The sequence below is a fragment of the Echinops telfairi genome, unplaced genomic scaffold (assembly GCF_000313985.2).
Source record: "Echinops telfairi isolate 266 unplaced genomic scaffold, ASM31398v2 ScPeMD7_2010;HRSCAF=2546, whole genome shotgun sequence".
In the NCBI taxonomy this organism is placed as follows: domain Eukaryota; kingdom Metazoa; phylum Chordata; class Mammalia; order Afrosoricida; family Tenrecidae; genus Echinops; species Echinops telfairi.
The window spans coordinates 11,018,228-11,044,735 of NW_022105908.1; the positions used below are offsets into that span (position 1 = coordinate 11,018,228).

At 51.6% G+C, this 26,508-nt stretch overlaps 2 protein-coding genes across 2 annotated transcripts; one reads left to right on the forward strand and one right to left on the reverse strand.

Annotated features, from left to right (window-relative positions):
• Window positions 1–158: 158 nt before the first annotated feature.
• Window positions 159–9,029, reverse strand: RGR (retinal G protein coupled receptor). The gene is made up of 7 exons (XM_004713040.2): window positions 8,951–9,029; window positions 7,261–7,417; window positions 5,809–5,930; window positions 3,578–3,731; window positions 2,521–2,638; window positions 1,094–1,207; window positions 159–626 (listed from the first exon to the last, which is right to left on the reverse strand). Exons 1-7 carry the CDS (start codon window positions 9,027–9,029, stop codon window positions 483–485), a joined length of 888 nt encoding a protein of 295 aa, XP_004713097.1. The 3' UTR covers window positions 159–482.
• A 5,855-nt stretch (window positions 9,030–14,884) lies between these two features.
• On the forward strand, window positions 14,885–25,946 carry LRIT1 (leucine rich repeat, Ig-like and transmembrane domains 1). The gene is made up of 4 exons (XM_004712984.1): window positions 14,885–15,006; window positions 17,788–18,254; window positions 23,237–23,542; window positions 24,976–25,946. The coding sequence occupies exons 1-4, from the start codon at window positions 14,885–14,887 to the stop codon at window positions 25,944–25,946; spliced, it is 1,866 nt and encodes a 621-aa protein (XP_004713041.1).
• Window positions 25,947–26,508: the final 562 nt, after the last annotated feature.

Genomic DNA, 26,508 nt, shown 5'->3' on the forward strand with positions numbered 1-26,508 from the left:
CAACAAATGTACAAATGTGCTTGACACAACGGATGGATGTATGGATTGTGATAAGAATTGTACGAGCCCCCAATAAAATGATGAAAAACCAAACCAAACAAACAGAGCATATTAACTCTTTGTACCACCCAGAGACACTGCTTATAACAATAGCTGTTTTTAATGAGCATTTTCTATGTGCATGAGGAGTACATATTTTGTGTGTGTGTCCAAGCCTTCAACCACCCGGCAGAAAGCATATCAAGATCCTTACAAAGGGATCAGGAAGCTGGGCAGGTCATATTGGCTCTCCTGAGGTCCTGGAGTTTCTATGTGGAGATCAAGGACCAACACTTGGACACTTGGACCTGTCTGGGCCACGAGACGTCAGCGATTGGCTGTCAGTGACTAGAGCCGGATTCTGGGTGCAGCTTCCCGGCAGGGGCTAAGTCTATCACCATGGCGTGAAGGGCAGGCCTGGTTGGAGCAGCTGCAAGGAGAGTTCACTGGGTTCGGTCCTGAGAACTGAGGGGCCGCCCACTTTGCTGAGAAAGGAATTGCCATATCCCTCTGCGGAGCACCTTGTTCCCCAAGGCGTAGTGGCAGGCGTTGACAATGGGCACTGCTTTCGCAACGATGGCAGGCACCTGTTGGGGCAGAAGCATCCAGGAAAGAGGCTTTCATGCTTCTGCTTCTCTCCCTAGTCCTCCCCACGAATCTCACCCCGCCATTCCTCTGTTCTCTGCGTTACTCTGCAGCTCTGAGGCTGCCCCTGCTAGTGAGCAAGCACAGCCTGGCTTCTGAAGCCCTGTGAGACTTGCTCCTCCTGGGACGCACATCCTCCCTAGCCACAGATACTAATCATGCAGGGCATGCACTTGCCATCTGGTTGTCTAACCTTGTCATTTCTCAGAAGGCACAGGCAATGCCAGTCAGTATGCTCAGGTGGCCCAGGGTAGGTGGGTGGGAGGGGGAGCAAAACCCCTGTGTGCTACGATTGCTTGGCCAAAGAGAGAGTGACAAGGAGGGCATAAGACAGAAAGAGAGGGGGGTGAGCCACTGGGAGAGGTAGGGATGGGAGGGCTCTAACATAGGGGGTTGGACATTTCCATACCATCTGTAGTTTGGGGGAGATGCCGGTCACATCTGTACAGGCTGCACACAGGTACAGGAGGGCATAAGGGCCCCAGCCCAGCAGCAGTGTCCTGGTTGGCAGAGTGGTGTTCACCTGGGGAGAAATGGTGGTAGGAGGCCTGCCCCTACATCAGCGGCAAGCAGTCCTGAGTCGCCTGGGAAACCAGGTGAGCCCCCAGTGGTGCTAGGCAGTAAGAGCAGGCTGCAGGAAGATGCCACAGGGTAACTGGACACCAGATGAACTTTGTCCTGGAGTTGGGAAAGATTCTGAGACCTCTCTGGCCTTTCAGATTGGGATTTTTAAGCCTGTGGTTTGCACTTCAATTGCCTGCATATGGCCTGATAACACGTGTTATCAGTAAAATTGCTTTATCATACACAACTTACCTAGATGCTGGGACTGGACCAGGTAATAAGCTACCTTCTGGTCTGAGCTCTGTAATGAGGTATCTTAGGGTTCCATTTGTGGGTGGGGTTATGTGGACAAGATCCAGGGCTGAGTTACCCTCCAAGCTTAGACCTCAGTCCTAAGTCCAGCTGGTGAGATCACCGTGTCCTTACTCAAAAGCTCCATCTCCCAATGTGAGATGACAACCAGGGACCAGAGCTCGTCCAGGTTAGGGTGATGACATCCCTTTATCCCAGGGGTCACCAAGGAAACACAACTTGCAATTTAATTTCCGGAGGGAACTAATTTTTCTCCCGAGGAGTCACCGGTGGGTTTGAACCATAGACCTCGAGGTTAACAGCCCAACACATAACTTACCACTCCATCTGGTCTCCTGGGACATCTCCCTAGTTCCTGCTTCCCACATATTCTCAGATACTACAATGTATTAATGCTAAAAATTAGTGACCACGTTCTCCTTAGAGTTCCTGGGTAGTGCAAAGAGTTAGCGCTAATGTAACTGCTAATCAAAATTCTAAAGGTTTAAAGCCACCCGGAGGCACCTGGGAAGAAAGGCCTGGTGATCTCCTTTAAAACCCAGCATTGAAACCTTCTGGGGCAGTTCTACTCTGATACCCACGGGTCAGCGCCAGTCAGGGTGCTGGACCACAGCCACGGGTGCTTTCTCATTGCTTCGCTCCAACAAAGACGGCAACGCAAGTGGAACGAGGAGACCGCTTCTGCATGGAATAATTATAGATCCCAATTTGATATCTTCAACACGAGTCAGCTGAGAGACACATTCTCTTGTAATGTCCTCCATCCCAAAAGAAAAAAAAGTGCTTGAGGCCAGAGTAGAAATTGGCCCTTTAGCCGAGAGGCCGCCTCACCTGGAGATCGTAGACATCCTTGATAACTCTGGGCACAGTGCTCAGACCCCGCCCCAGCCTCCAGCCCACACCCAGGTGTTGCTGAGATGGAGAGAGGGCGTTCTCCAGCTTTGGAAGTTGGGTCCTTACCTGGAGGGGGCCGCTTTTCTTGAGTTTCTGCTGCATGAGCTGGTAGGAAGTGAGTGTGACAAAGAGGGGCAGGAGGAAGTTGAAAAACGCCATGGTAAAGAGGAAACTGGTGAAGTTTCTGCAGGCCGGGAGAGAGGGTCGTTTCTCAGGTGACTGGCTCCACTCGTAGAGCCACCTGCCTCTGCTCTAGGTTGGTCTTTGAAATGGGCAGATGCCGGTGTTCAGTGTGATGAACCCCCTCTGGAACCAGGAACCACTGTAGGGCGTAGGCCCTCGTGTAACTCTAGGAACTAGGAAGCTGGGAGGGGGCGGGGCGGGGGGAGTGCTGCTCTGAGTTCAGGGGCCCAGCCATGCTTTCTGAAAATTGCCCTGCTCTCCTGGGTGTCCACCAGGGAGAACGAAAAGGAAGGCCTTCAAGGGGGGACTGGACACCCTGGGGAACACCTGTGGGAGAGCTCCAGGTGGATGTGGGCTGGGCCAATGCTCTGCACCACGGAAGCCTGCCATCAAGGACAGGAGGTTCATAAGGAGGCATCACGTGGCATGTACTGCAGGCTGCAGGGGAAGCAAGGGGGAGGATGTGGTCCACATGAGCCACTAACGTGACAGCCACTAAAGGGGCTCTCAGCGTCCTGGTTTCCCAGAGTGTGCCCTCTCTGTGGCAGGGGCCATCACACACTCAAAGTTGTCTCCTCAGTGCTGGGTCCAGGGAATTCAGAGGAACTGAACTCTAACCAAGGACCTGGTCTTTTCAGCGATGCGGATGTTATAATCAGGACAATGGACTGCTGGATACAACCAAGGGTTTATGGAGCGCTGTGACCACTGCAGCTGACACAGGCCAGTGGCAGAGACACAGCTCTCTGTCTGATGCCCCTCCATGGGCAGAGCAGTGATCCTGGACCTGCAAAACGTCCCCATCCCTCAGCCTTCAGATTTGACTCTCTGTCCAATGCCAGCTCTCAGAGTTGTAACTCAGGAGCTGAACTTGGCTGGCAAATGTTGGTACTTCAACACATGGGTTTGCAGTGGGGGCACCCATTGTTTGAGGCCTTACCTGTCACCCTTGGAGTAGTCTAGCGTGCAGCACGTGCCCAGTGGCTCATAGTCATAGTGCCCCCAGCCCAGGAGGGGCAGGGCTGCCCAGAAAGCAGAAGATAGCCACATGAAGAGCACCAGGGTGCTCGCTGAACTCCAAGTAAACTGGCTTCCTGCATGGCAGAAGGACAGTGAGGGTGAGCAGAGGAGAATCAACGGAAAGCGAGTGAGCCTCCTGGTCATGCACAGGGTCCCCTAAATCCCTCTCCCATTTTTAACTACTGGGAGCCTGCGCAAGTGGGGGAGCATCTCTGAGCCTCAGTCTTCTCCTCTGAACGATGAAGAGGATGACCCATCCCGTGGAGAGTTGCCAGAAGGAGAAAAGACATCATGGAGGGTAAAGGGCGCCCAGCAGAGGCCCACGCCATTGTCTTTAGAGGTTAGGGAGATGAAGGGAGGGGCGCGGGATGACTGTGTGATCCAGGGCCCCGTGAGGGCTGCTCAGAGGAGGACTGCAGGAAGGCAGGCAGGAGCCTAGGCGGGTCACTATTCTGGGATCTTGCTCCTCAGCATCCACCATCTCTGCTTCACGGATACTTCTGAGAACTCCTGAATCAGGACCAAGGGCCCTTTCTGTACACATGGCAGGGGAGGGGTCCTGACAACATCCTGTGGTATGATGAGTTCCACTGAACTCACCTCGTCTGTGTTCATCACCTGCACCCATGACCTTTTGACAGGCCAGATCGTAGGGAGCCCTGGGCCCAGCCTTCAGACTTCCTTCCTGTGATATCTCTTCTCGTGCAGGCCGGGGCACTGGAATTTTGTGTGGTTCAACAGCAGAAAAGAGCAGACCACCCCTCACTTACCTGATGGTTTGCTTCCATGCATCGGGTTCACATAGCATTTGTTTGGCTGTGACAATACTAAATGTCCACTTTGACTTTTAGGCTTTGGAATGGATGAACAAAGTGAAATGCTCAAGGCTGCCAGGGATGGAGGAGACCCCTCAGACTGCTGTCTGCCCCCAACTCAATTTTCCTGTGACCACGCTCGCTCTCTTCAGGATAGGACAGGGCAAGCGGGCATGGACTGCAGGAGGCAGAGAGTTTTGCGGGGAGGGTAGTGACCGATTGAGGGAACCTGGGGAGTTGGGAGGAGCTGAGAGTCCTGGGAGAGGGGCTCTAAGAGGAGGCAGGAGTGGCTCACTTTCGTCACAGGTAACAAGAAGGAAGCCCTTTGGCCGGGGAGGGGACTGGAGGGAGGCATCTGAGGAGAGATCCACAGGGGCCACTCCTAAGGTGAGCAATTCCAGAGCAGCTCGGTTTAAGAGATAAAAGGCTCGGAAGACATCAGCACACACCAGCTCTGGACCGGACTGGCCGTGTGACCCCCAGACAAGCTACGGAACCACTCTCTGTTTCTGTTTCCCATCTGCAAACCAAGGATTTGATCTGGCGGTGGGCCAATCACAGCTCCCATACTGAATCCACACACCCTGGTGGGGAGCAGAGCGGCCAGGCAGTCTATGGATGAATATGCTTTTATTTTAATGGCTCTTATCTTAGAGTGTGTCCAAGTTAGAATAATGCATTAAACCAACGATTTCACAGATACTGTTTAGAGTGGGGCTAACACATGTGGTCTAGCTTTCACAAGTGAGTCCTTTTGAACAAAAATCTGTATGGACAGGCCAGATGGTACCCTGATACAGCCAACATGCTGAAGACAGTATGAGATCATTTTGCTTGAGGAATCGAAGCTGCACTGGTCTCCCTGGAGCCTTGACCATGAAAAGTTCCTGGGAAGGGTGAGGCCCCAGCTCCACACTGTACACATCCTCTTCCTTGCCCCTGCCCCCCAACATTGCCTACCCATGGGGCCATCTTCTGTACTCAGGATCTTATTTGATTTTTAACATAAAACTGTGAGCTTGGTTATAAAAAGCACCCCCCCACCCCCACCCCTGCAAGAGGAGAAGACCGAGGTTCAGGGAGGATCCCTGATCTGTCTGGGGCTTCATCGATGGCAAAGGGAGCCTTCCATGGCTTCTACTTGTCATACCTCCGCACTTTCCCATCTCCGTCCTGTCCTGACATGAGTGCTACACTCACGCACTCTGACACCCACCCAAACTCGCCGGTGCCAGGAACCGTTGATGGGGACTTCATCCTGACCACCCCTCCCTCCCTGCTCCTCCCCCTCCCCAATCTGGATGGGCTACCCTGCTCTGGGACCCCAAAGACGTACGGGTGCAGTAATGGTGGTAGCGTTCCCAGGCAATGGCTGCACAGCTGCAGATGCTGGCCAGGGCCACCGTGAAACCTTGGAAGCCGTGTGCCTGGCAGCCGCCTGAGCCATAGGGCCAATGCCTGTAGGGATAGGGACACTGGGTACCAGTAACTCCTCCCCTCCTCTCTACCCCCCGCCCCCCACTTCCCATGATCACTTTGGAGGCCACAACCAGCCCCGAGGGAGCTGCGCTTTCCCACAAGAAGACTGGGGCTGAACAGCTCATGCCTCTCCCTGGAAGAGGTGGGTTTGGAGGCAAGCTCTCCCAGCTAAGCATCTGTGTGTTATCCTCCCTGTGTGGCCCAATGCTGGTGTCACAAGAAGTACAATGGGTTCAGAGTGCTCATGGCTGTATTTGACACACGGGTAAGTGAGCCTCAGAGAGCCTTATGCAGAGCATGAAGGTCAAGTCAAAGACTTCAGGCTTCCCAACTCTCAAGCCCATGGGCCAAGCAAAGGTGAAGCTGCAGTTGCCCTTCCTGGGTGGAAGGAGAGGAGGGGGGTAGAAGGTTAGGGTGCATTAATGGAAGAGCTCTTCAAATTTAGACAGATGGTCTTGAAATGGCAAGTTTAATGCCCAAAACAAAAAAACATGGAATAGTTAGTCTTCCTAAGAAAACAAACCAGTGAGTTTGTTTTCTGCAACCCTTCTGCAGCCCTGATCCGAGACTGCGCTTTGCAAGAAGGAGGCCCTGATACTTGATAAAACATTGTTTGCTTTCACAAACACTTATTTAAGTCTTACATGTGTTGAGCAAGTAGCACTGGTAGCTCAATGGTTTAACACTTAGCTACTAACCCGAAGATGAATGGTTTGAATTGGCAGCAGGAGAAAAGATCTAGCCATCTTGCTCTTGTGAAGATCGTAGCTTGGTAAACCCTATGGAGCAGTTCTAGACCATTCGGTAGGGTCACCACGAGTCAGAATTGATTCAGTTGCACACAACAACGTTATGTGTTGAGCGCTGTTCGAGGTTACTTGCAGCTAACCCCTCTGCATTTCTACCTACCCATATGGTTTAGGTGATAACATGCCATGTACCGAGGAGAGTCAGAGCTAGAAACTATGGAGCCGGGTCCCAAACCCAGGTAATCTAGGTCCCTAGAATAGTTGTGAAGAGGTAGTCCATGCTCTCAATCTCTATAGTGTACCCTCTCTGTTGACCAAGTGTGAACAGTTCCTGGCCTTCAGAAACCACTCTGAAGGGGAAGTCTGCAATCCAGACATAGCTTAGCACAGCCTGCCCATCATTTACTCACAGGCTAGCTTTCCACTGTGGGAAGAACTCGGCCTTGAACCTGCTGTTCTGATGCTGCTGTCCCGCACCCAGAGGTTAGCCCTGGGGTGGGCCTATAAGCCCATGGAACGCATGGATGCATGAGGGTGGACAAGACAGACAGAGGCAGTACCGGCAGAGGCTGGATATGGCTGCCACCAGGGCATTCAGGCTGATCCCACTGTCCGCCAGGGCCAAGCTCAGCACCAACAGGTGGCCAGGTGTCCGGATCGCTGGGATCTTGCAGAAAGAGAGGATGGTCAGGCCATTGAGACTGAGGCCGGAGAGTGCTGAAAGGAAGAGTAGGGTGTGGCATCAAGGTTGGTGAGCCCACTGGGACCCAACCCATGTGCCTCGTGGTGGGTGGAGCTTCAGCTTCCTTTCACCCACAGTTCTTCTATACCTAGGGCTGACCCTTAGACACAGACAGCAGAGGCACACACCTTGACCTCTGCACTCACTGTCTAAAGTGAGACAGTCAAGGACACAGCGTAGTACAGTGAGGTTCATGCTATGATAATAGATATGGCACCCACTGAGCTCTGTACCCTAGTCTTCCCCATGTATTGTGAGAAATGGAGGCTCAGAGAGACTTGCTACCTGGATCTGATCAAAAACTAGTCATTGGGGAAGCTGGTTGAACACAGGTCTCTTAAATTCCAAAGTACCTGCTTTTCCCAATAGGGCATGGGAGCAGAGTCAAGGAGAGTCTGGGTGAGGCAGAGTGTGGAAGGTGCTGTGAGGATGGGAGGCAGGAGGTCTGCTTCAAATGAGCTGTCTCCAGCTCAGAGAGGCTCGACCTAGAGTTTCGACTCGACCAAACTCCTTCGAACTCTCTGACTCGACTCCTTCAAATCTCTGAACCTTAGCTTCTCTCGCTTAAATGAAAACTGTGGGCATTTACAGGGGAAATAAATGGAGGAGCATTCCCGAAAAAGATATAGCGTGCTAAAATGTCATGGCCTGATTGGGGACTGGAGGGAGGCTAGGCTGCAAGGTTCTTGGAAGAGGGGGCACTGGGACTGTGCCTGTGGCTACCATTCCCTCTCCACTATGATTCTCATCGGGTGAGAAAGTGTGTGGATCACTTCTCTGCAATTGCTTTGAATAAGGGCTGGATCCCCATCAATCCACTCTTCAACTGATCTAGCCATACTGTCTATGCTGTCCAGACTCTGGTCTCAATGAGCCTCTTAGGTGTGGGATCTAAGTGGACACAGGCACATCCTGGGCTGGACTGTCTGTCAGTGGACTTAGGGGGGTGAGGGGTGGTAGACACATGGAGCTAGAACAGACGAAACAGATCAATTTAACCCCCCCATGTGTCTACACAGGCAAGCACTTTGTGTCTATACAAAGCTATCCTAACCATCTGTGGTGTGCCAGCACTTAGACGACATGAGCTGCGGGGACTTGGTCACATTGACACAGACCGTTACCATAGCGTTTACCATAGCTTTTAAGGGTCTGGCATTTTACAGGAGTCTCAGCAGGACCTCCTGGGAGTGAGTTAAACTTCCTCCTGGTTGGAAGGACACAGGAAAAAAAGTCAGAAGCCTTTAATCTTGGTCATCTTCTGTCAAATGCCCTCTCAGAAACATCTCCCTCCTCGACTCCAGCTGGGCCCTACACTCTGGGTCCCCACCTCAAGCTGCACCTCATAGAGACAGCAGTTCTGCTGGCCCTGGTCTTGTGCCAGGATCAGGTGGCCAAGAAGACGCAACACCCTGCCTGGTTTGGGGGAAAATACTTGCCGGATGATAGCTGTGACTCGATTCTTGAGAACCACAGGGTTCTTGTCCTTGTTGTCTGGCCCAACTCACCTTCCACCAGCAGCACTGTGCCCACAGCCAGCACTTCAAGCTCCCCGAAACCAGGAGGCAGGGTTCTGGGCTCTACCATGCTTGACTCCGACCCTTGTTGGCTCACTCTTCTCTGGATCCTCAAGTAAGGCTTCCCTTTTAAAGGGCTGCTCACATACAGCCCATTTCTTATGCTGAATCTTGGGCTACCCCTGCTGCCGCCCTTCAAAGTTTTGGCCCGAAGAGAAGGAATTCATTCATCAGTTGAACAATAAGACCTTTGTGAACCTGGATGGAGTCCTGTCTCATTCATTTCAGCCCCACCAGACTGGATTAAAAAGCAGGAGTCCAAATAGCAGAATTGGAAAAGAGTTGCATAATTAGCCAAGAAAAGAGTGGAATGAGGGATTTGAGCTGCAGCTGGTCCTGAGAGTTGGGTAGGAGCCAGGTTCGTCCATGTTCGCAGGCATTGGCAAGCTGAGCCTCAGTGCATATGCATATGTGTGCACCAGAAAGCATGTATGTGTAAATGTGAGCTTTGCATGCATACAGGTGTGTGTATAGATTTATGTATGTGTGTGAGCATGTGCAAATGTATGTTCTTGGGTGTGTATGTGGTGTGCGCTTCTGATAAAGTGAATGATCACAAGTGTTGGAGGAAGCTTGAGGGTTAAAAATGGTTAAAAAAAAAGATAGATGTTGGAATACCCTTTTGACAATGAGTGTGATACCATTCCTTTTCAATTTGTCCTTCCCAGTCTCTTAGGCCAGAATATGGTCTGATTCAAACTGTACAATACCAGTCCATTTGACCACACGAATGCTTAGGATATTGATCTTTATGTGGACCCTCTTATTTCTCATGGATTACAATTTTCCTAGATTCCTACTTCACATTCCAAGCTTCAATTATTAGTGGATGTTTGCAGCTGTTTCCTCTCATTTTGAGTCCTGCCTCATCAGCAAATTAAGGTCCCCAAAGTTTGCTGCACCCACCTGATGAAGGTCGACTCTATTTTGAGAAGGCGGCTTCCCCCCGTTGTATTTTGAGTGCCTTCCAACCGCATGGGCTCTTCTTTCAGCAGTAGAGCAGAAAATGACCTGCTGCTGTTCAGCAAGTTTCCAACGACAAGTTACACAGAAGTGGCTTGCAGCTTTCTTCCTCTTTAAAAGATGATCCCTTCAGGACCAGTGGTGGCAGTGGAGATACTGGGACGGGGGGAGGAAGGGGGGTTGGAAAGGGGGAGCCTATTACAAGGATCTACAGATACCCTCCTCTCTGGGTGATGGACAACAGAAACGTGGGCGAAGGGAGACATCGGACAAGGCAAGATACGACAAAATAATAATTTATAAATTAACAAGGGTTCATGAGGGAGAGGGAGGGGAGATTGGGGAGGGAGGGGGAAAATGAGGAGCTGATGTCAGGGGCTTAGGTGGAGAGCAAATGTTTTGAGAATGATGAGGGCAATGAATGTACAAATGTGCTTGACACAATTATTGATGTAGGTATGGATTGTGCTAAGAGTTGTATGAGCCCCTAATAAAACGATTAGAAAAAAAAGAAAAACAAAAACTTCACTCGCTGCCGTCGAGTTGATTCTGACTCAGATCGATCCTACAGGACAGGGTAGCACTGGCCCTGTGCACTTCTAAGGCTGTAAGTCTTCCCAGGAATAGAAAACCTTTTCTGCTCCCAGTTGGGCAGTTCTTCCTCCCAGTCTGTTTTCATCTGGAAGCTCAGCAGAGACCTGTCCACCATGGGTAACGCTGCTGGTATTTGAAAGATTCGTGGCATACATTCCAGCACCACAATACAACAAACTGGCAGGGCAGTATAGAAGGCAGCATAATCATGCTTATTAAATGCTCACAATGGGTCAGGCCATATGCTGTATGATTGCATAATAATTCCTACAGCAACTTCATGAAGTAAAGCCCAACATTTTAGGCGAGGAAATGGAGGTTCAAGTAATTAAGAATTGGCCTGAGGTTGCCTTGTGACTCAGGGTAGAGCTGGCACAAATGACCCATTTCCTGTGCCTGGGCACTAGCACCTTCATCAGCACCCTCTGACTTTGTGTGGGCCAACCAGCTCACTGTGTTCCGTCAATGGCTCTCTGTTTCCCATTGCGTTAGTCTAGGTACATTAGAGAAACACATCCACCGAAATGCGCATATGTATAAGAAAGAGTTTTATATACAAAAGGAATTGAACATTGAGAAAGCATCCCAACCCAGTCCAGTCCAAGGCCGTAAGTCCGATACTAGCCCATATGCCCGATACCAGTCTATAAAGTCCTCTTCAGACTCACAAGACACATGCAATAATGCCAAATGCAGGACGATCACAGACCATGGGGTAGAAAATCTTTGGATCCAGTGGCACCGTAAGCATCTCAGCGCTGGCAGAGATCTCTCTGTGGTTTCTCCGGCTTCAGAGGTCTGGTTGCATCCATGTGGCTTTTCCAGCTCAGGGCACTAGGGTAGTTCCATGTGTCTTGTCAGCTGCAATGTCTCCCAGGGAGTCAGAGAGAAAGAAGTGTCTCTTGCCTCCAAGGAGGAAGCACCGGATTTCCCAGAATTCTCAGGAGAAGGCCATGCCCACCCAGAGGCCTCATTGGCTATGATCTGATTGACAGGCTAGACTCCACCCTACATGCTTAATCCTTAAATTGACAATGATGTAACTACCAGACGCATGGCTTTCCTCTCAGAGGGGCTGTACCTATATCCAAGTATAACAACTAATCAGAATGTTAGATTCCTTAGGTGAGAAACATCTTGGTCCTTGGCTTCACACAAGAAAACATTCACGCTGAAGCCTGGTTTGTGATCCAAGTGGGGCTTTTGTTTTATAAAGGATAGAAGAAGTTTAAGGTTTTACAGTCGCTGAACGTGGGACTGCATCCCCACACACGTGGTGATCTGAGGCCTGAGAGAGAGAGACCGCAGCATGGCCAAGTGGAAGGCAGAGGAGTAGCAGGAAAAAGAGCGGTGGTCTCCAAGTTCCGGTTTTTAGGACCTTCTGCTAGGAGGCGTGGTCGATGGTACTTGTTGACCCCATTGACTGACTTAAGCCCACTTGGCCTAGATTGGGCCAATCCAGGTGTACTGGCCACCTAGGTGTACCACTTCCCACCCCTCTCCCCGGACCCCACCGCCTTGGGGTCTGAATTGGTGCATGCCTGGTGGACACCCTGGTCCCTGCTCTGCTACCTAACATTTCCCCACTGATGGGGCATGGACTCAAATCTTTGGGGAACTGGGCGATGATATCTCTAGCTGCTTCCTGCTGGCAAAAGTGCCACGGAGTGGGACTTTGGGTCCACACTCTGTGGGAAGGGGTTGTCCACTCAGGGCCCTTGATAGACAAAGTTGGGGTGGTCCAGGAGCTGGGGGTCCTGGAGTTGGCGCACTGGGTTCAGAGAGATTGGTACCCTGAGGACTTCTGGAAGAAACAAACAGGTGGACAGTTTAGGTGAGACAGGGGCAAGGCTGTGAGGTGGTAGTGCCCTTGGAGGTGTGGGTTAGCGTCTTGGGAAGTGTCGAAAAGAAATCTTAGGGCTGACAGGCATGGGTGCTAGTTTACTTTAAACACAGGAATGATGTCAAAGCATTTACTGGCTTAAAGACTCTCATGGGGCTGAGGTAGGGGTTTCTGTGGAATACGGATCTGTCCTGGGTGGCAATGGAACACTCCCCAACAGCTCTCAGGGGTGCTTGTCTGTATGCCCTGCTTCTGAGGGGTCTGGGTGCAACAGCGCCCACAGTTTCACCTGCGAATGGTGCCCAGGGTCAGGGGAGAAGGTAAGGACAGAATATAATGGGGGGCAGATCCTCCAATACCCATCTAGAAAATATAGTCAGCAGAGAAGTCACGAAAGCTCGATGCATCAAGGTCAGTTACCGCAGTTTCCACACACACTACTAGGATGCCGTAAAACTGGGGCCTTGAGCAGGTGCCCCTGTATGAGGGAGGGGTTGGGGACCCAGTTTCTGGCAGCAAACTGGACCCTGACTTTTCTAGACAGCCTGCCAACTTGGGTGACCGTATAGGGCCTATGGAGGAAACTACTGGCATGCATAATTCACCAGACCTCCCAAGGTGAGACTACAGCTTGGAGTGGCCTGCTAGTAGCCTTCAAGGGTGACCCCTGGCACGAGTGGCCTTCTGAAACTCTGAAGGGGAGGAGAGACCATCAATTGGCTCAGGGGACGTGGTAGGGAAATTGGGATCCTTGGCTGGACCAGGCACGTGCTGAAGGCAGAATTGCTGAAAGGCCTTTGGAGACAAGTTAATTACTCAGGGGTTTGGCTTCGAATGCCTTTGGCCAAGGTTTTGGCAACAGAAAACCAGCTGGTAGGAAAAACGAAAAACAAACCAGAAACTTGCACACTGGCAGAATGCTAAAGCAGCTTGTTTGTAAAACCAGGAGAAAACACAAGGGAGGGGCGGGGAGCGTCCAACCATCGGGCACTAGGTGGGGTGGCTGTTTCCAGGGCAGAGCAGCCAGCCCAGTGAGCACTGGGCCCCCCTGTGTGTTTGGAGCAGTGGGCAGCATCTTGGCAGGGATCACGTGGTCAGTTGTCCCATGTGCTACATGGAGAACGAAATGCTTTCTGCCCTCACTCAGAAATACCCTGTGCGTTTGTCATTACCAGAAGGGCTGAAGCAAACGAGTTGTGAGTGTGTGGACCCACAGCGCACTCAGGGGGAGCAACTGTTGGCCAGCAGACTGGGAAAACTCATGAGCCCATGGGACACTCTCTGAGTTTCAACTCCCACCCCCAAATATCTGGATATTTTTTTTCCTAATCATTTTATTAGGGGCTCATACAACTCTTATCACAATCCATACATACATCAACTGTGTAAAGCGCATTTGTACATTCATGGCCAAATATCTGGATATTATTACTCCTCCATGAGCAAATTATCATCAAGTACAAGCAATATTTGAGTACTAACTATTCGTGTCCCATTTGTCCATTTACTGTATTGCGGTGGCTTGCATGTTACGATACACTGTGCCACTGGTACTAAGTACCAGCATGGTTACCCACAGGAGGCAGATTTCAGCAAAACTTCCAGACTAAGATCGACTTGGAAGAAACACTTGGAGACTTTCTGAAAATTAACCCATGAAACCCTATGGATCACATAGTATTCCTAGATGTTGACTCTCTTACTTTGGAAGCTTCTTTGGGAGAATGCAATTGCTGGCTAAGGAGAGACCAATGATCATGAGGATCATTCAGGACCTGGGGGTTTCCAGGAGTTAGGGCTGACTCTATGGAAACTAACAACAGCAACCACACAATCTGTCAAGACCTGGGGACACCTGGGTTATTGAATGTTCTTTAGCACCCCGGAGAGAGTAATATTACTTCTCACTTTCTGATGAGGGCAGATGTGGCAAAGAGATTATGTGATCCACTCAAGGCCATGGACTGTTAAGTGCAAGAGCTGGGATTTGAACCCAGAGAGGCTGGCATCAGAACCTAGCCTCTTCGGAATGACTTCATGGTCTCAGGAGCGCTCTGTGTCTGTCCCCTGACCCCACACTGAGCCTACGCACCTGGCTGTTTCTGTGCTTCCCCTGGCCTGGTTAACCCAGACAGAATTCCAGGTGGGAAGTCAGTATAGTAACTGCATATCCTTGTAGGCAGCCTACCCACTCCATTTCAAACACCCTGAGCTCCCTAAGCCTGGAGCTGCAGCTGTGGGAGCTCCCTCCCTCCAAAGCTCAGGACTCGGGGATGCTGGGAAGCACTAAGCACTAAGCTGTTGACTGCTGTGGCTGAAGCTCCTCTCCTAATCCCCCCTCTCGCTCTGTTTATCTGATGGCCTCGGGTGGGGCCCGGGTAGCAAGTGGACAGCTGGGCTTTCAAGGCTGGTGAGATCGAGCAGGCAGAGACAGGCCTGCCCAAGGTGGAGAGGAGCTGGGAGACATGAAGATGGCAGTTGGCATGCTCTGGCTTCTGGCCATCTGGGGACTCCCCCGGGCCTGGGGCTCTTGCCCCTCACAATGCAGCTGCAGCCTCCGTATGCTGGGTGACGGCGGAAGGACCAGGTACGCCACCAGGAGCCGGGAAGGGCTCTGCCAGCAGGGCTGAGGGGGTGGGGTGGAATACAGGCTCTCCAACTATGGCTGGGTGAGACCCCTATCCTCTGCCCCAAAGGCTTAGGGGTGCTCTGGGAGTGGTTTTCATGACGTTACAATCGGCAAGCAGGGGTTTGCGCCATTCCCAGGAGGAACCTGGACAGATGGGTGTAGGCCATGGGATTTGAAGCTCCCGAAATCCTTCCGGAAGCCCTTCTTCGGGCTTCTGATGAACTGAAACAGGAGATGGGCAGGTAGTTGCCCTCTGTTATCTCTTTCGCTTCCTTCTGTGGCTTCTTTCACTCCATCCTCTTATTTGTATCGCTCCTTCACCCAATCCTATTCGGGGTGTCTCCTCCTACCCCAGGCCTTCATGTACTCCCTGCTTTTGGGTCTCTTCTGGCGTGGGACCAGCAAGCTCAAGAGTACCACTCACTGTAGGCCAGATGCTCTCTGCCCTCTGGTCCTCTGACTTCCTCTCCCATGCGAATCTGAGTTCATGTGAGCATTTCCTCTCGCCCCTTCCTCTCTGGCCCTCCTCCCACTGGAACGTTCCCGATGGCCGCTGCTGCTGTGGACTGTCCATTTCCCACCACGGTTCAGTTGTTCCTTCTGTTTCTAGCATGTGGTCTGAAGAACAAAAAGAGCTCAATTTTTGATCCACCTGTCCAAGGCTCGAACTCCAAATATGGCAGGTAAACATTATCTCCCCAAGTGAGGTTAAGGATGAGCCCTGAGGAGGTGACTGGGGAATGGCCCCTGACCAAGGACAGCATGATCCAGGCGATGAGGGCTCCCAACCCCCTACCCCCACCACACAGAGAAAGGGCCTCCATCCAGGTCCCATAGCCTCAGAAGCAGAGCCCGTCCTGAAGCCAGGACTTCGGATTCCATCTCCACATCTCCTCCCACCGGCAAGGACCAGAGATGGCTGCAGGCAGCTGGTTGCCTTCGGCTGAAAAATGACTTTCCAGGGCCAATTCCTGGGGTCCCTAACATCAGGCATGGCCATTCTCACCCCTGGAATGAGAGCTGGTTGAGTGTCTGCCTGGTGTGCGGCAGGCCAACTCCTCGGTGCGTCTGGTCAAGGTGTCTGAAGCCCTGGTTGGCTGAAAGCCCAGTTTGCGCAACTTGCCGGAAGCCTTCATCCGGCTGACTTCTCCCAGAGCCCTCAGAGACTCCAGTGCTCATGTCTGCGCCGGCTGGGCCGCTGTCCTCTCTCCAGAGGCCCTTGCCATATGCAGCATGGAACTTGCAGACACGGGGTTACCATGGGAGCTCTGTGCTCTTCATGCACAATTGCCCCCCTGGAAGTCATGCTTGCGTTAGTCTCTTATGTGTTTCCTTTGAGTCCTGCCTTGACTCTTTTCTCCCAACCCCATCCATCCCCTCCCTTCCCCTACAAGCAGACCTTCCTCCCTGCAGCACCCAAATCTGTATATTTCTTCTGGAAACATCAGTGCCTTAGCTGCTCTTTCTTCTCTACCTAGATTGCACCCTATGGCAAGAGGGGCAGTCGGATAACTTTCTGAATGGCTGCCACCCTCAGCATTGAAGAGGGATTCAATGTATGTGTCTAGAACACGTGGCCCAGACCCACTGACCCTGAGGTCAGACATGGGGAATATCTGTGTCTTTCTGTGGTCCCAGTTTACAGGAAAGCCAGACCCTGATGCGGGCTAAAGTGAATGGATGCTGGTGGTATGTGTGTTGCAACAGGAAGGCCTGATGTTTGCCATACGCAATGGCATCACAAAAGAATGACCTCCTTAGCAAAGAGAAACAGGGTGAGCACAGAGGTACTCCAGATGAAACTGTCCCTGGGCAAGGACTGGCCTCCTGATGCGCCCACTCTGAGCTTTTCCTTCTTCTTGGGACTGTTTCAGGCTGGGTCTTAACTTTCTGCAAGTAAACTGACATTGGCGATCATATGAAACACATGTTTAAATTGTACACTCGTTTAGCGCAGGGGCTGCTTCTTGTTGATCTCTCTAGCTTCAGCTTTCTTTCAGTGTTCAATTTGATAGCACCAAGTCTAGGAAGTCCTTGTTGAGGTGGAAGGGAGCGCTTCCTAAAATGAACTCTCTCTCTGTGGAGCATTGGCGTGCAGAATTCCCAATGGTCTGTATCACTGGCCTCCTGCAGTATACCCTATGGGTATGGCGCTGAGCTTGTCGACACCCTCAACTTGCACATACCCTATCCAACTTAAACTTCATGCCTTCCTGGTGAGGTGCTATCGACCAAGAAGGGGAACTAGAGACCAAGAGGCTGCAGGGCCAGAAAGCCAAGAGACTCCATCATAAGCAGCAGGATTAGCAAGTCCCAGCTCTGAGAAATCTCATCATCGATGGTCTCTCAGGCCTAGAGAGGCCCAAAGGCTTCCACTATCCTAATATCTATGTGGCTTTCAATGAAGAAAAGCCCCAGTAGCTACAAGAAGGGAGGGATGATTTAACAACCCGTGACACGTACAAGGCACACAACTAATCACAAAACCAACTTAGGATTTATTCACTGTTGATTCTCTGGGGAGCACAGATGGGGTGGCCCTGGGATGGGACATCAGCTTCAAGCTTGAGGTCCTTCCCGTCAGTGAACGGACCTCAGCTAACCCTCTGGGATCTCAGATGACCCTCCAGGGCCTTTAGGGCATGACATCTTGGAGGCTTCTGTGGGATGTTGGGAGGTGGGGGTGGGCGTCCAATTCAGTAGGGCCCCTTCTCAACTGTCCTTTATGTTTGTTACCAGGACGGTGGTATGCAATGACCCCGACATGACACTGCCTCCAGCCTCCATCCCTCCAGACACTTGCCAACTTCGACTGGAGCGAACCGCCATCCACAGGGTCCCTGGGGAGGCCTTCAGCCTACTGGCTCACCTGGAGCAGTTGTGGCTGCCTTACAATGCCCTCAGTGACCTCAGCACCCACATGCTGCGTGGTCTGCTGCACTTGCGTGAGCTGCGGCTCCCAGGGAACCGTCTGGTGACCTTCCCATGGGCAGCCCTCAGGGATGCACCCCAACTGCGGCTACTGGACCTGCAGGCCAATCGTCTCTCTGCTGTGCCGATGGAGGCCACCCGCTTCCTAGGGAACCTCACCTTCCTGGACCTCTCTAGCAACCAGCTGATGAGGCTCCCGAAGGAGCTGCTGGCCACCTGGGCCCACCTGCAGGTGGGACCCTTCCTGCCTGGTCAGCGAGCGAGGCTGGTCTTAGGTAAAGGATTCTGTTGACTTCTGCTCTTCCCCAGGAACAACCCAGCTGAGCTGTGGGGTTTGGGGCAAGGTACACGAGCCTCTATGAGTCATGGTTCTTGACTCAGAACATGGAATTTATATCTATCACGAATGTGATGCACATGGTTGACACATTCAGCTGTTAACCAAGAGGTTGAAGCTTTGAGCCCACCCAGAAGTTTCTCAGAAGACAGACCCCGGGCTCTCCTTCTGAGAAACCAGCCATGGCAAACCCTCACAAGTCAGATGGACTCAATGGCAGCGATTTTTGTTTGGTTTTGTTTCCAAGTGTGAGTGGAGATGGAGTGGGAGCCACAGAGTGGCCGGCTCAGGAGTTCAACCTCCGAGTCAGATGGCTGGGATTCAAACCCTAGCTCTGTCGCTCCTACCTGTGTGTCCTTGGCAAATGATTCAGCTTCTGTTAAGGGAGGATGCTAATAACCTCACAGGTTGGCATGGTAGAGAAGAAGGCAGTGCTGAACACACAGGATGCACATGGCCAAAGACAGACACATGTTGTGATCTCAGCTCAGAAAGGACAGGGTGTGCTGTCTGTCAGGGGCTGGCTCAGAGGCATAGTCCCTTCAACAAAGACTATACCTTTTCCAGGGATGGGCTCATCTAAGATCTAGCACCACAAGAGTCTGAAAGTTCAATCATTTGGAATTCCTCTGGTGGGATCTTTCAGTCCGAGTGGCTCCCAGGTGTCAACCTGGTCCCCATCACAGCCCCACTTCTCTTTCTGAGCCTTCCCTTCTTTTCTTTACTACCGTAGTTCCTTTCCCTTCTGCAAGTGCAGATTCTATGGGCCCTCTTCCTCTTAATTCACTTGGTGCATGCTAATCTTTATCTCAGAGTCACTTCTGGGGGAGCCCATGCTTCAGTTGTACCCAGAGCACATGAATGCCCCTCTTGGAGAGGATTCTCTGCCTGCTCTACACAGATGGCCGTCTGTGTGCTTTGTCAGTTGCTCTCTCTTTCCTGTCTGTGTTGGTGTGACATTAAAGGTCACTTTCAAAAGGTGGTTTCATGGCTACAGGTTGGGCTGTGATCTGCATGGTCGGCAGTTCGAAGCCACCAGCGGCTCCACGGGAGAAAGCCTGGGCTTGCTACTCCCGCAAACAATTACAGTCTCAGAAACCCACAAGAGGCCACTGAGTCAGCATTGACTCCCCGGCAGCGAGTCACCCCTCACAGAAGTTGATTCAAACACCATCCCAGGAGGTAAAATTCCCATTGGATTCCGACTCATAGTCACCTGAAAGAACCGAGTGGAACTACTCTTTAGGATTTCTGAGGATGAACACCTTTATGGGAGTAGACAGTGTCATTTTTCTCCTGCAGAGTGGCATGTGGGTTTGAACTACCAGCTTCGTGGTTAGGAACCAACAATGAGCCCACTGCACCCCCAGGACAGCATCTCGTAGAAGCGCAAATACAGACCAGAGTTGTAAACCCACGTCCACCACTCACAACGCCGTTTGTTCATCAGAGGGCGCCATATTTGCGCTCTCTCTGTCCCTCTGCAAAGGAGTCCTGGGGGAGTTGGAGTTACTAATTGAGCTGCTAACTGCAAGGCCAGTAATTCCAAACCACCAACCACCCTGTGGGAGGAAAAGGAAGCGTTCTACTTCCATAAAGAGTTACAGTCTTGGAAACCCGCAGGGCCATTCTACTGGGTTCTATAGGGTTGCTATGGGTCGACATGGACTTGAGGGCAGTAAGCTTGGTTTTCTGATTCTCTGCAAGGAACCCTGGTGGTGTGGCGGGTTACACATTAGACTACCGACTGCAAGGTCAGTGGTTTAAAACCACCAGCTGCTCTTTGGGAGAAAGACGAAGTCTAAGGAACCCACAGGGACAGTTCTACTCTGGCCTGTAGGACTGCTGGGAGGCAGGATCTACTTGATGGCAGTGAATATGATCCTTTGCCATGTCCTGGATCTTATGTGGCAACATTAGAAAAGGAGACAATAACGCCATCTGTAGCGGCTTTATTGGGTATGGTTGAATGGAACTAGATGGGCTTGAGGTCCAGCCTTTCTGTTTCCTACTCTGTCTTCAGAAGTGGCTTTTCCAAATATCTCCTCCTCAAGAAAGTCTCTGGCCTTAGAGCTGGGGCTACTCAAAACCCCTAGGATCTCCTTAATCCCACCTTTCTCCAGCAGAGCCTCTGCCTCCAGTGCTAGATCCAATAAGAGTCAGGGCAGGCTCTGTGTACATCCCACAAGGAGCACTCAAGAAATAGAGGCAGGATCCTCTCCTCTTCATCACCCTCACGGCTCCACTGTGGTTCCTGCGCCCTTATGGAATAGCGTGGCCCTTTTCTAGCATTGTCGGATCAGATCGAGAACATCACACAGGGCATACTTATACAGAAACATCATTTGTGGATGACCTGGCATCCAAATTTAACTAGGTGTCCTGTATTTTACCCCCTAAAGCTGGCAGCTCGATTCCATCAGCCATGTCAGGGGGTGAGAGCAACAGCCCAGCATTATGATGAAACTGAGATGCACTAGGTCTTTAAAGTCGTGTAAGCAGGAAGGACCCCTTAGGACTCAGTGTCACAACTCTATGTTGAGTGGGTTAGCATAAGACACCAGCTAACCCTTCTGTCTCTTTGCTTTCTCCCCCTTTCCTAACAATCAGGTGCTTCCCAGGTAAATCACATCTTCTTTCCTGCCCAAGACACCTATGTGGCCCTGATGGTAGCACACGTAGGCATAACTCGTAATGGAAAATCAATTTTAATTGTATAGCTCATGCATGGATGGATGCGACCATTTAAAATATTACAGGGGAGGCTAAAGCCACTTTTGTCCCTTCTTCCTATTCCAATTCCTTTGCGTTCTCCCAAAGGTGGCCACTGTTACCATACTTGCTTACATATCTCCTGTCTTTTAATTTACAAGCACATACATACATAAAAGTATCTAAATTAATTCTTATTATATTGTATATATCAGCCAGCAGTAAAAATGCCGTCCCCAAATCTCTCTTGGCCATCCTCCTCAATGACTATAAGTGGACCAGCTCCACTTAAAAACATTGCTATACAATGTTTTGCAGTAGAGCTAGACTCCCATTTATTTAGCCCTTTCTCTATTTATGGACATTTAGGTTGTTCCCCTTGTGGAACTACAACTATATAATGTCACAGAGAACGTATGTGCCCACGTCTTTCTAGAATTGGTGCTGAGAGGTGCAGATACTGGCTCCTGGACTGTACACAGGAAGCATTGACATGCCAGTCTGATACTCTCTAAACGGGCCAGACTAGTCCTCACGCCCAAGAGTAGAGAGAGAGAGTACACTGAAGAGTAGAGAGAGAGAGGACACCGCCCGGGTTGCCTGCCAGCATGTGGGCCTTGCTCTGTGTTCTGGGAAACAGCAGTGAAAGCAGCTTATCATTAAATTGGCCAATATGCTTACCTTGGACAAGTTTGCAGGTCAACGTTTCGCTGTTGTTTAATTCTGCCTTTTGAATTACTTGCTTCAGGACCCTGTGATGAGAAGGCCATGTAGTTTAGAGAACTACCAGAGCTAAGCAGTGACCAATCTTAGGCTCCAGATGAAATGTTAAGTGCAGCTTCTATCAGGGAGACACTGCAGGGGTAGGGGATGGATGAAGGTGGCAGAAGGGAATGGCATCCTTCCTGTGTGTGCTCCGAAGGAACTGGGACTCACAGCTGTGTCCTCAGATCTTTAATGTAGTCCCCACCCCCACCCAGCCTTTGGACATTCCCCTTCCAAATATGTCAAATATATATACATCACGGACTACTAGACACACTATCAGTTTAATAACAGCTTTGTGTGTGTGTGTGGGGTATCACTCCGTGCATTAATTTTACATTTGCAAATGTGTAACAAGCAATTGTGTCTTAGGAGGGCACAATGCCCATTTCCCTCCACATGAGCCTCTTTGACAAGGTGGTGTCAGGGTTACTAGCTCCTAACATATCATCACAGGTCCAGTAGGCGTAATTGCACAGCGATAATAAATAAAGATTATAGTAAAGTCATAGAGAGCATGAGAAATAGAAGAGAGATTGAAATAATGGTGTCAGACACATTTCATGGTAGCATGCTCACCTCAGCCTCACTTGGTGGTCCACGTGGAGAGAGAGATCTTTATTGCTAACCAAGGCTTTTATATTCTCTGGGGAAGTGCAAGCCCCCTAATTACAGGGGAAGACATACGTCACAGGAAAGGGTAATAGGTAATACAGTAATGGGAGGGGGGTGATCTAGGGGTATCCACATAATAGGAAGAGGAGGGATTGGGGTATACATGTGACAAGATGGACAGATCCTAGATTCTGGATGGCAGCCTTACTTTGGATGTCACTGCGCCTCTGGTTTGACCTGTTCTCTGGCTCACTATAGACACCTTTGTCAGTAGGGTGTAAGCTTCATCTCAGGGACCAGACTAATGGTTGCAAGCCTCTGGGAGAAGGTAGCCTATTGTCCTTAACAGCAGGGAGCGGGCCCTACCTGTGGAGGGACCAGACAGTAGTCTGGCAACTGACTGCCTTCAGGGAGGTAACTTGACAATCATTTACCATTCGCTGCAAGCAGTGTCCTAAGTCTAACATCTATTTGGGGGAGACGACTTGGGAGAAACCTTTCTGTTTCCCGCAAGGTGGGACTCATGCCCTGTTTTCAGGTTGATAGCGATGTTCATTTTTCTGTCACAGAATTTGAACGCATGGCCTTTTTGCTCCTCCTTTCACCCCCATTTGAGCCTGTGTCAAAGGGCTCAGGGCTCCAAGCAGCCACGCTCATTGCCAGAGGAATGTTCTAAGTGCCATTTATCCTGGGCGGACAGGAGACAGGAGTCAGGGAGGCATTTTCAGAACTGGGTTTTGGCATTGCTGTAACTGCAGAAAGCAGATCATTCTAAGAACGACAGCAGTCGTCACCAATCTTGTAAGCATGTGACATGTCTACTTGCAGGGCTTCAGGACAACCCCTGGGTGTGTGACTGCCGGCTGTATGACCTGGTCCGATTCCTGGATGCGTGGGCCCCACACCTGGCATTTATTGAGGTCAGGCTGTGGTGTGCCAGCCCACGAAGCCTGGCTGGGGTGGCCTTCCATCAGTTGGAACTGAGGAGGTGCCAGAGCCCCGAGGTCCACCCGAGTGTGGCCAGCCTCCAGTCCCCTGTGGGCAGCACAGCACTACTACGTTGTGGAGCCACTGGGGTCCCTGGGCCTGAGATGAGTTGGCGGAGAGCCAATGGGCACCCGCTCAATGGCACAGGTATGTGAATATAGAGACTGAGCAGCAATGATCTCAAACTAGAGGGTCCCCAGACTGGGAAGGGACAGGGACAGCGAGGAGGTCTAAGCAAGCTGACACCCATCTCTCTGAGGGGAGTTGGGCAGACGACCCGGGGATAGAGCACGAGCAGTGGGTTGAAGGTTAACAATGGTTTACATCCCAACTTTTCTATAGATCTCACTATTATAAACATCAAGAAAGGATCAGTAAGAGTCTCTGGGTGGTGCCAAAAGTTACCTGATCTGGCTGTTAACCCAAAGGTTGGAAGTTTGAATCCAGTCAGTGAGTGGTGTCTTGGAAGAAAAGGTCTGCTGATGTACCTCCCCAAAATCAGTTACTGAAACCCTACGGAACAGAGTTTTGTTCAGACACACACAGAGTTACCGTGAGTTGGGGTTGACTGACAGCAACTGGTGATCATGAGGAATCATTAACCATATGAGTTAGCATCTACCGAATTCTAGCACTGTGCTAAGTACATTATGAGTATAGGGACTTTAAACTCGAGCAAGTTTGATCTTTTCTACTTTGCACATGAATAAACAGAAGCTTTGAGATGTGTCATGCATGGTCCACATCCTATAACTCACAGATGGAGAAGTTGGGTTCCTACCAAGACCTGGTCCACTCCACAATCGAATGACTTTTTAGCACTAGACCCAGAATACCTCAAGTCCCTCCCAGCTTGCTTCTCTGTCTCCTGAAACTAGGTTGGAAACCACGGCTCTAAGATCAGGCACCCAGTCCCCCCGCCCCCCAAACCATTGCCATTGAGTGGATTCTAACTCATAGCGACCCTCCATAGGATTTCTGAGACTGGACATCTTTACAGGTGCAGACAGTTAATGTTTCTCCTGCAGAGCAGCTGGTGGGTTTGAACCACCAGTTTTGAGGTTAGCCATCCAAGGAGTATCCCACAATGCCACCATGGCTTCTTTTGCTCTAGGAATGTGGGATTGAAATGAATTTACAAACAAAATTGCAAAGCTGCTTCTTGTAAAACAGAGCAAGTTGGAGATGCTATGAATGAAGGGCAGGGGTGGGGAGGCGAGGGAAGCAGAGTACTTTGCCCTGGACCCCTTCCACATTGCATCCTGCTGACCTTTGATCCCCAACACGCCTGCCCCCTGCTCCAAGGAGTCACTGTGGTGGCAGCCCGGTCCTCTGTCGAACAGTTTGAACCTCCCACACCTTGACAGTTAACCATTCTTAGGCTCTGCTCCCACCTGGCACTTTAGAGACCTCCCACATTTGTAATCCTGGTTCCCTTAACTCCTCTCAGATAGACGTGTGGAGGGATTGCCAGTGTTTCTATGAGTACCAGACCTCTCAGTGGGGTCTGTGGGCTTGCTTTGGAAGGGAACTTGAGGCGGTGCCCTCCCTTGACCCACGAAACCTCTTTCTCTCCACAGTGCACCAGGAAGTCTCCCGGGATGGCACGAGCTGGGCTCTGCTGGGCCTGCCGGCAGTGTCCTACCAAGATTCTGGAGACTACATCTGCCAGGCCAAGAACTTCCTGGGTGCCTCTGAGATGCACATGTCCTTGACTGTTACCGCGGCGCAGGCGTTCACCAAGCAGAGTGGAGGTCCCGAGGTCCCGCGGGCCAGGGTAGAGGAGGGGGCAGAAGCGGTGGCGTACAACAAGCAGCTGGCGGCCAGGCATGCCCTCCATGCTCCCAAGTCTGCTGCCCTGGCTCCCTGGACCTTTGCACCCAACGACGAGGAGGAGCAAGCCCTTCGGCGCTTGCCAATGGGTGGCCCTGGGGAGCACTCTGGCAGCGGGTCAGCAGGGCGCCAGGAAGAGCGGATGGTTCGGTCCCTCAAGGTCATAGGGGACACGTACCACAGCGTGTCCTTGGTGTGGAAGACCCCCGAGCTGGGGCGCACCACGACCTTCAGTGTTCTGTACGCGGTCTTCGGGCAGCGCGACATGCTGCGGATGGCCGTGCAGCCGGGCGAGACCCGCGTCACCCTCGATGGGCTGGCGCCCCAGACCAAGTACGTGGCGTGCGTGTGCGCGCGGGGCCTGGCGCCGCGCAAGGAGCACTGCGTCATCTTCAGCACCGACGAGGTGGCGGACACTGAGAGCACGCAGCGGCTCATCAACGTGGTGGTGGGCAGTGTGGCCGCTGTCATCGCGCTGCCGCTCACGCTGCTAGTCTGCGGCAGAGCCCTGCGCAGGCGCTGCCGCAGAGGGGGCTCCCCGCGTCCCGGGGTGCCTGCGGTCGCCTACGGCATCCTCGGCAGGCCCGGTTGCAGCGAGGATGGCTCCGAGCACCGGTCTCGGCACAGCCTGGGCGAGGCCGAACGGCTCCTCTCGTCCACGTCCAGCCTGGACTCTCAGGCCTTGGGGAGCAGGCGTATCCATGAGTACTATTGCTGAGGACGCTGCCTCCCCTCTCCTACACGATGAAGACGTCTGTCCACTTTCCCTTTTCCACGGCCACCCTGACCCAGGCCATCCGGTTCGTGCGGCCTCCTGCGCTCACCCACAGTAATAGTAGCAACGCCAGCAGCTAACCCTTAGCATGGTCTATTAGCCAAAAGATTGAGGGCTCACGTTGAGAAGTCTCAGAAGAAAGGCCTGGCACCCTACTTCTAAGAAAGGTGGTTGTGCTTCATGAGTTGCATTGGTCCCAGGCTGGAAGGTCAGCCTTCCCGGAAAAAGTTCATCTCATAGGAGAATGGAATGAGCAAAGACATGTGATGCCCCTTAAGCTCTTGACTTCGATTAGCACGTGGTCATTTCTGCCCATAGCCTATCTGCCAAAGCAAGTCATGCAGCCAAATCCACCCCTACCAGGGCAAGGAGGGGCAGGTTTTCGCTGGAGGTGATGGTGGGGCAGCAAGTCTTTCTAGGACCTGATGTTGCCGTCACATCTGCCCAGGATGACACAGCCAGCGAAGGGTACCTGTGAAAGGTGAGGCAGGCAGTTGGGTGGGCT

Excerpts from the sequence above, each read along its gene's own strand:
- LRIT1 (XM_004712984.1), top strand. The coding sequence starts at position 14,885 with ATGAAGATGGCAGTTGGCATGCTCTGGCTTCTGGCCATCTGGGGACTC. Across the intron at positions 15,007-17,787 it reads GGTGACGGCGGAAGGACCAG|GACGGTGGTATGCAATGACC; the intron begins GTACGCCACCAG and ends GTTTGTTACCAG. Across the intron at positions 18,255-23,236 it reads GCGAGCGAGGCTGGTCTTAG|GGCTTCAGGACAACCCCTGG; the intron begins GTAAAGGATTCT and ends GTCTACTTGCAG.
- RGR (XM_004713040.2), bottom strand. The coding sequence starts at position 9,029 with ATGGTAGAGCCCAGAACCCTGCCTCCTGGTTTCGGGGAGCTTGAAGTG. Across the intron at positions 5,931-7,260 it reads GCCATATCCAGCCTCTGCCG|GCATTGGCCCTATGGCTCAG; the intron begins GTACTGCCTCTG and ends CTATCCCTACAG. Across the intron at positions 2,639-3,577 it reads GACTACTCCAAGGGTGACAG|AAACTTCACCAGTTTCCTCT; the intron begins GTAAGGCCTCAA and ends CCCGGCCTGCAG.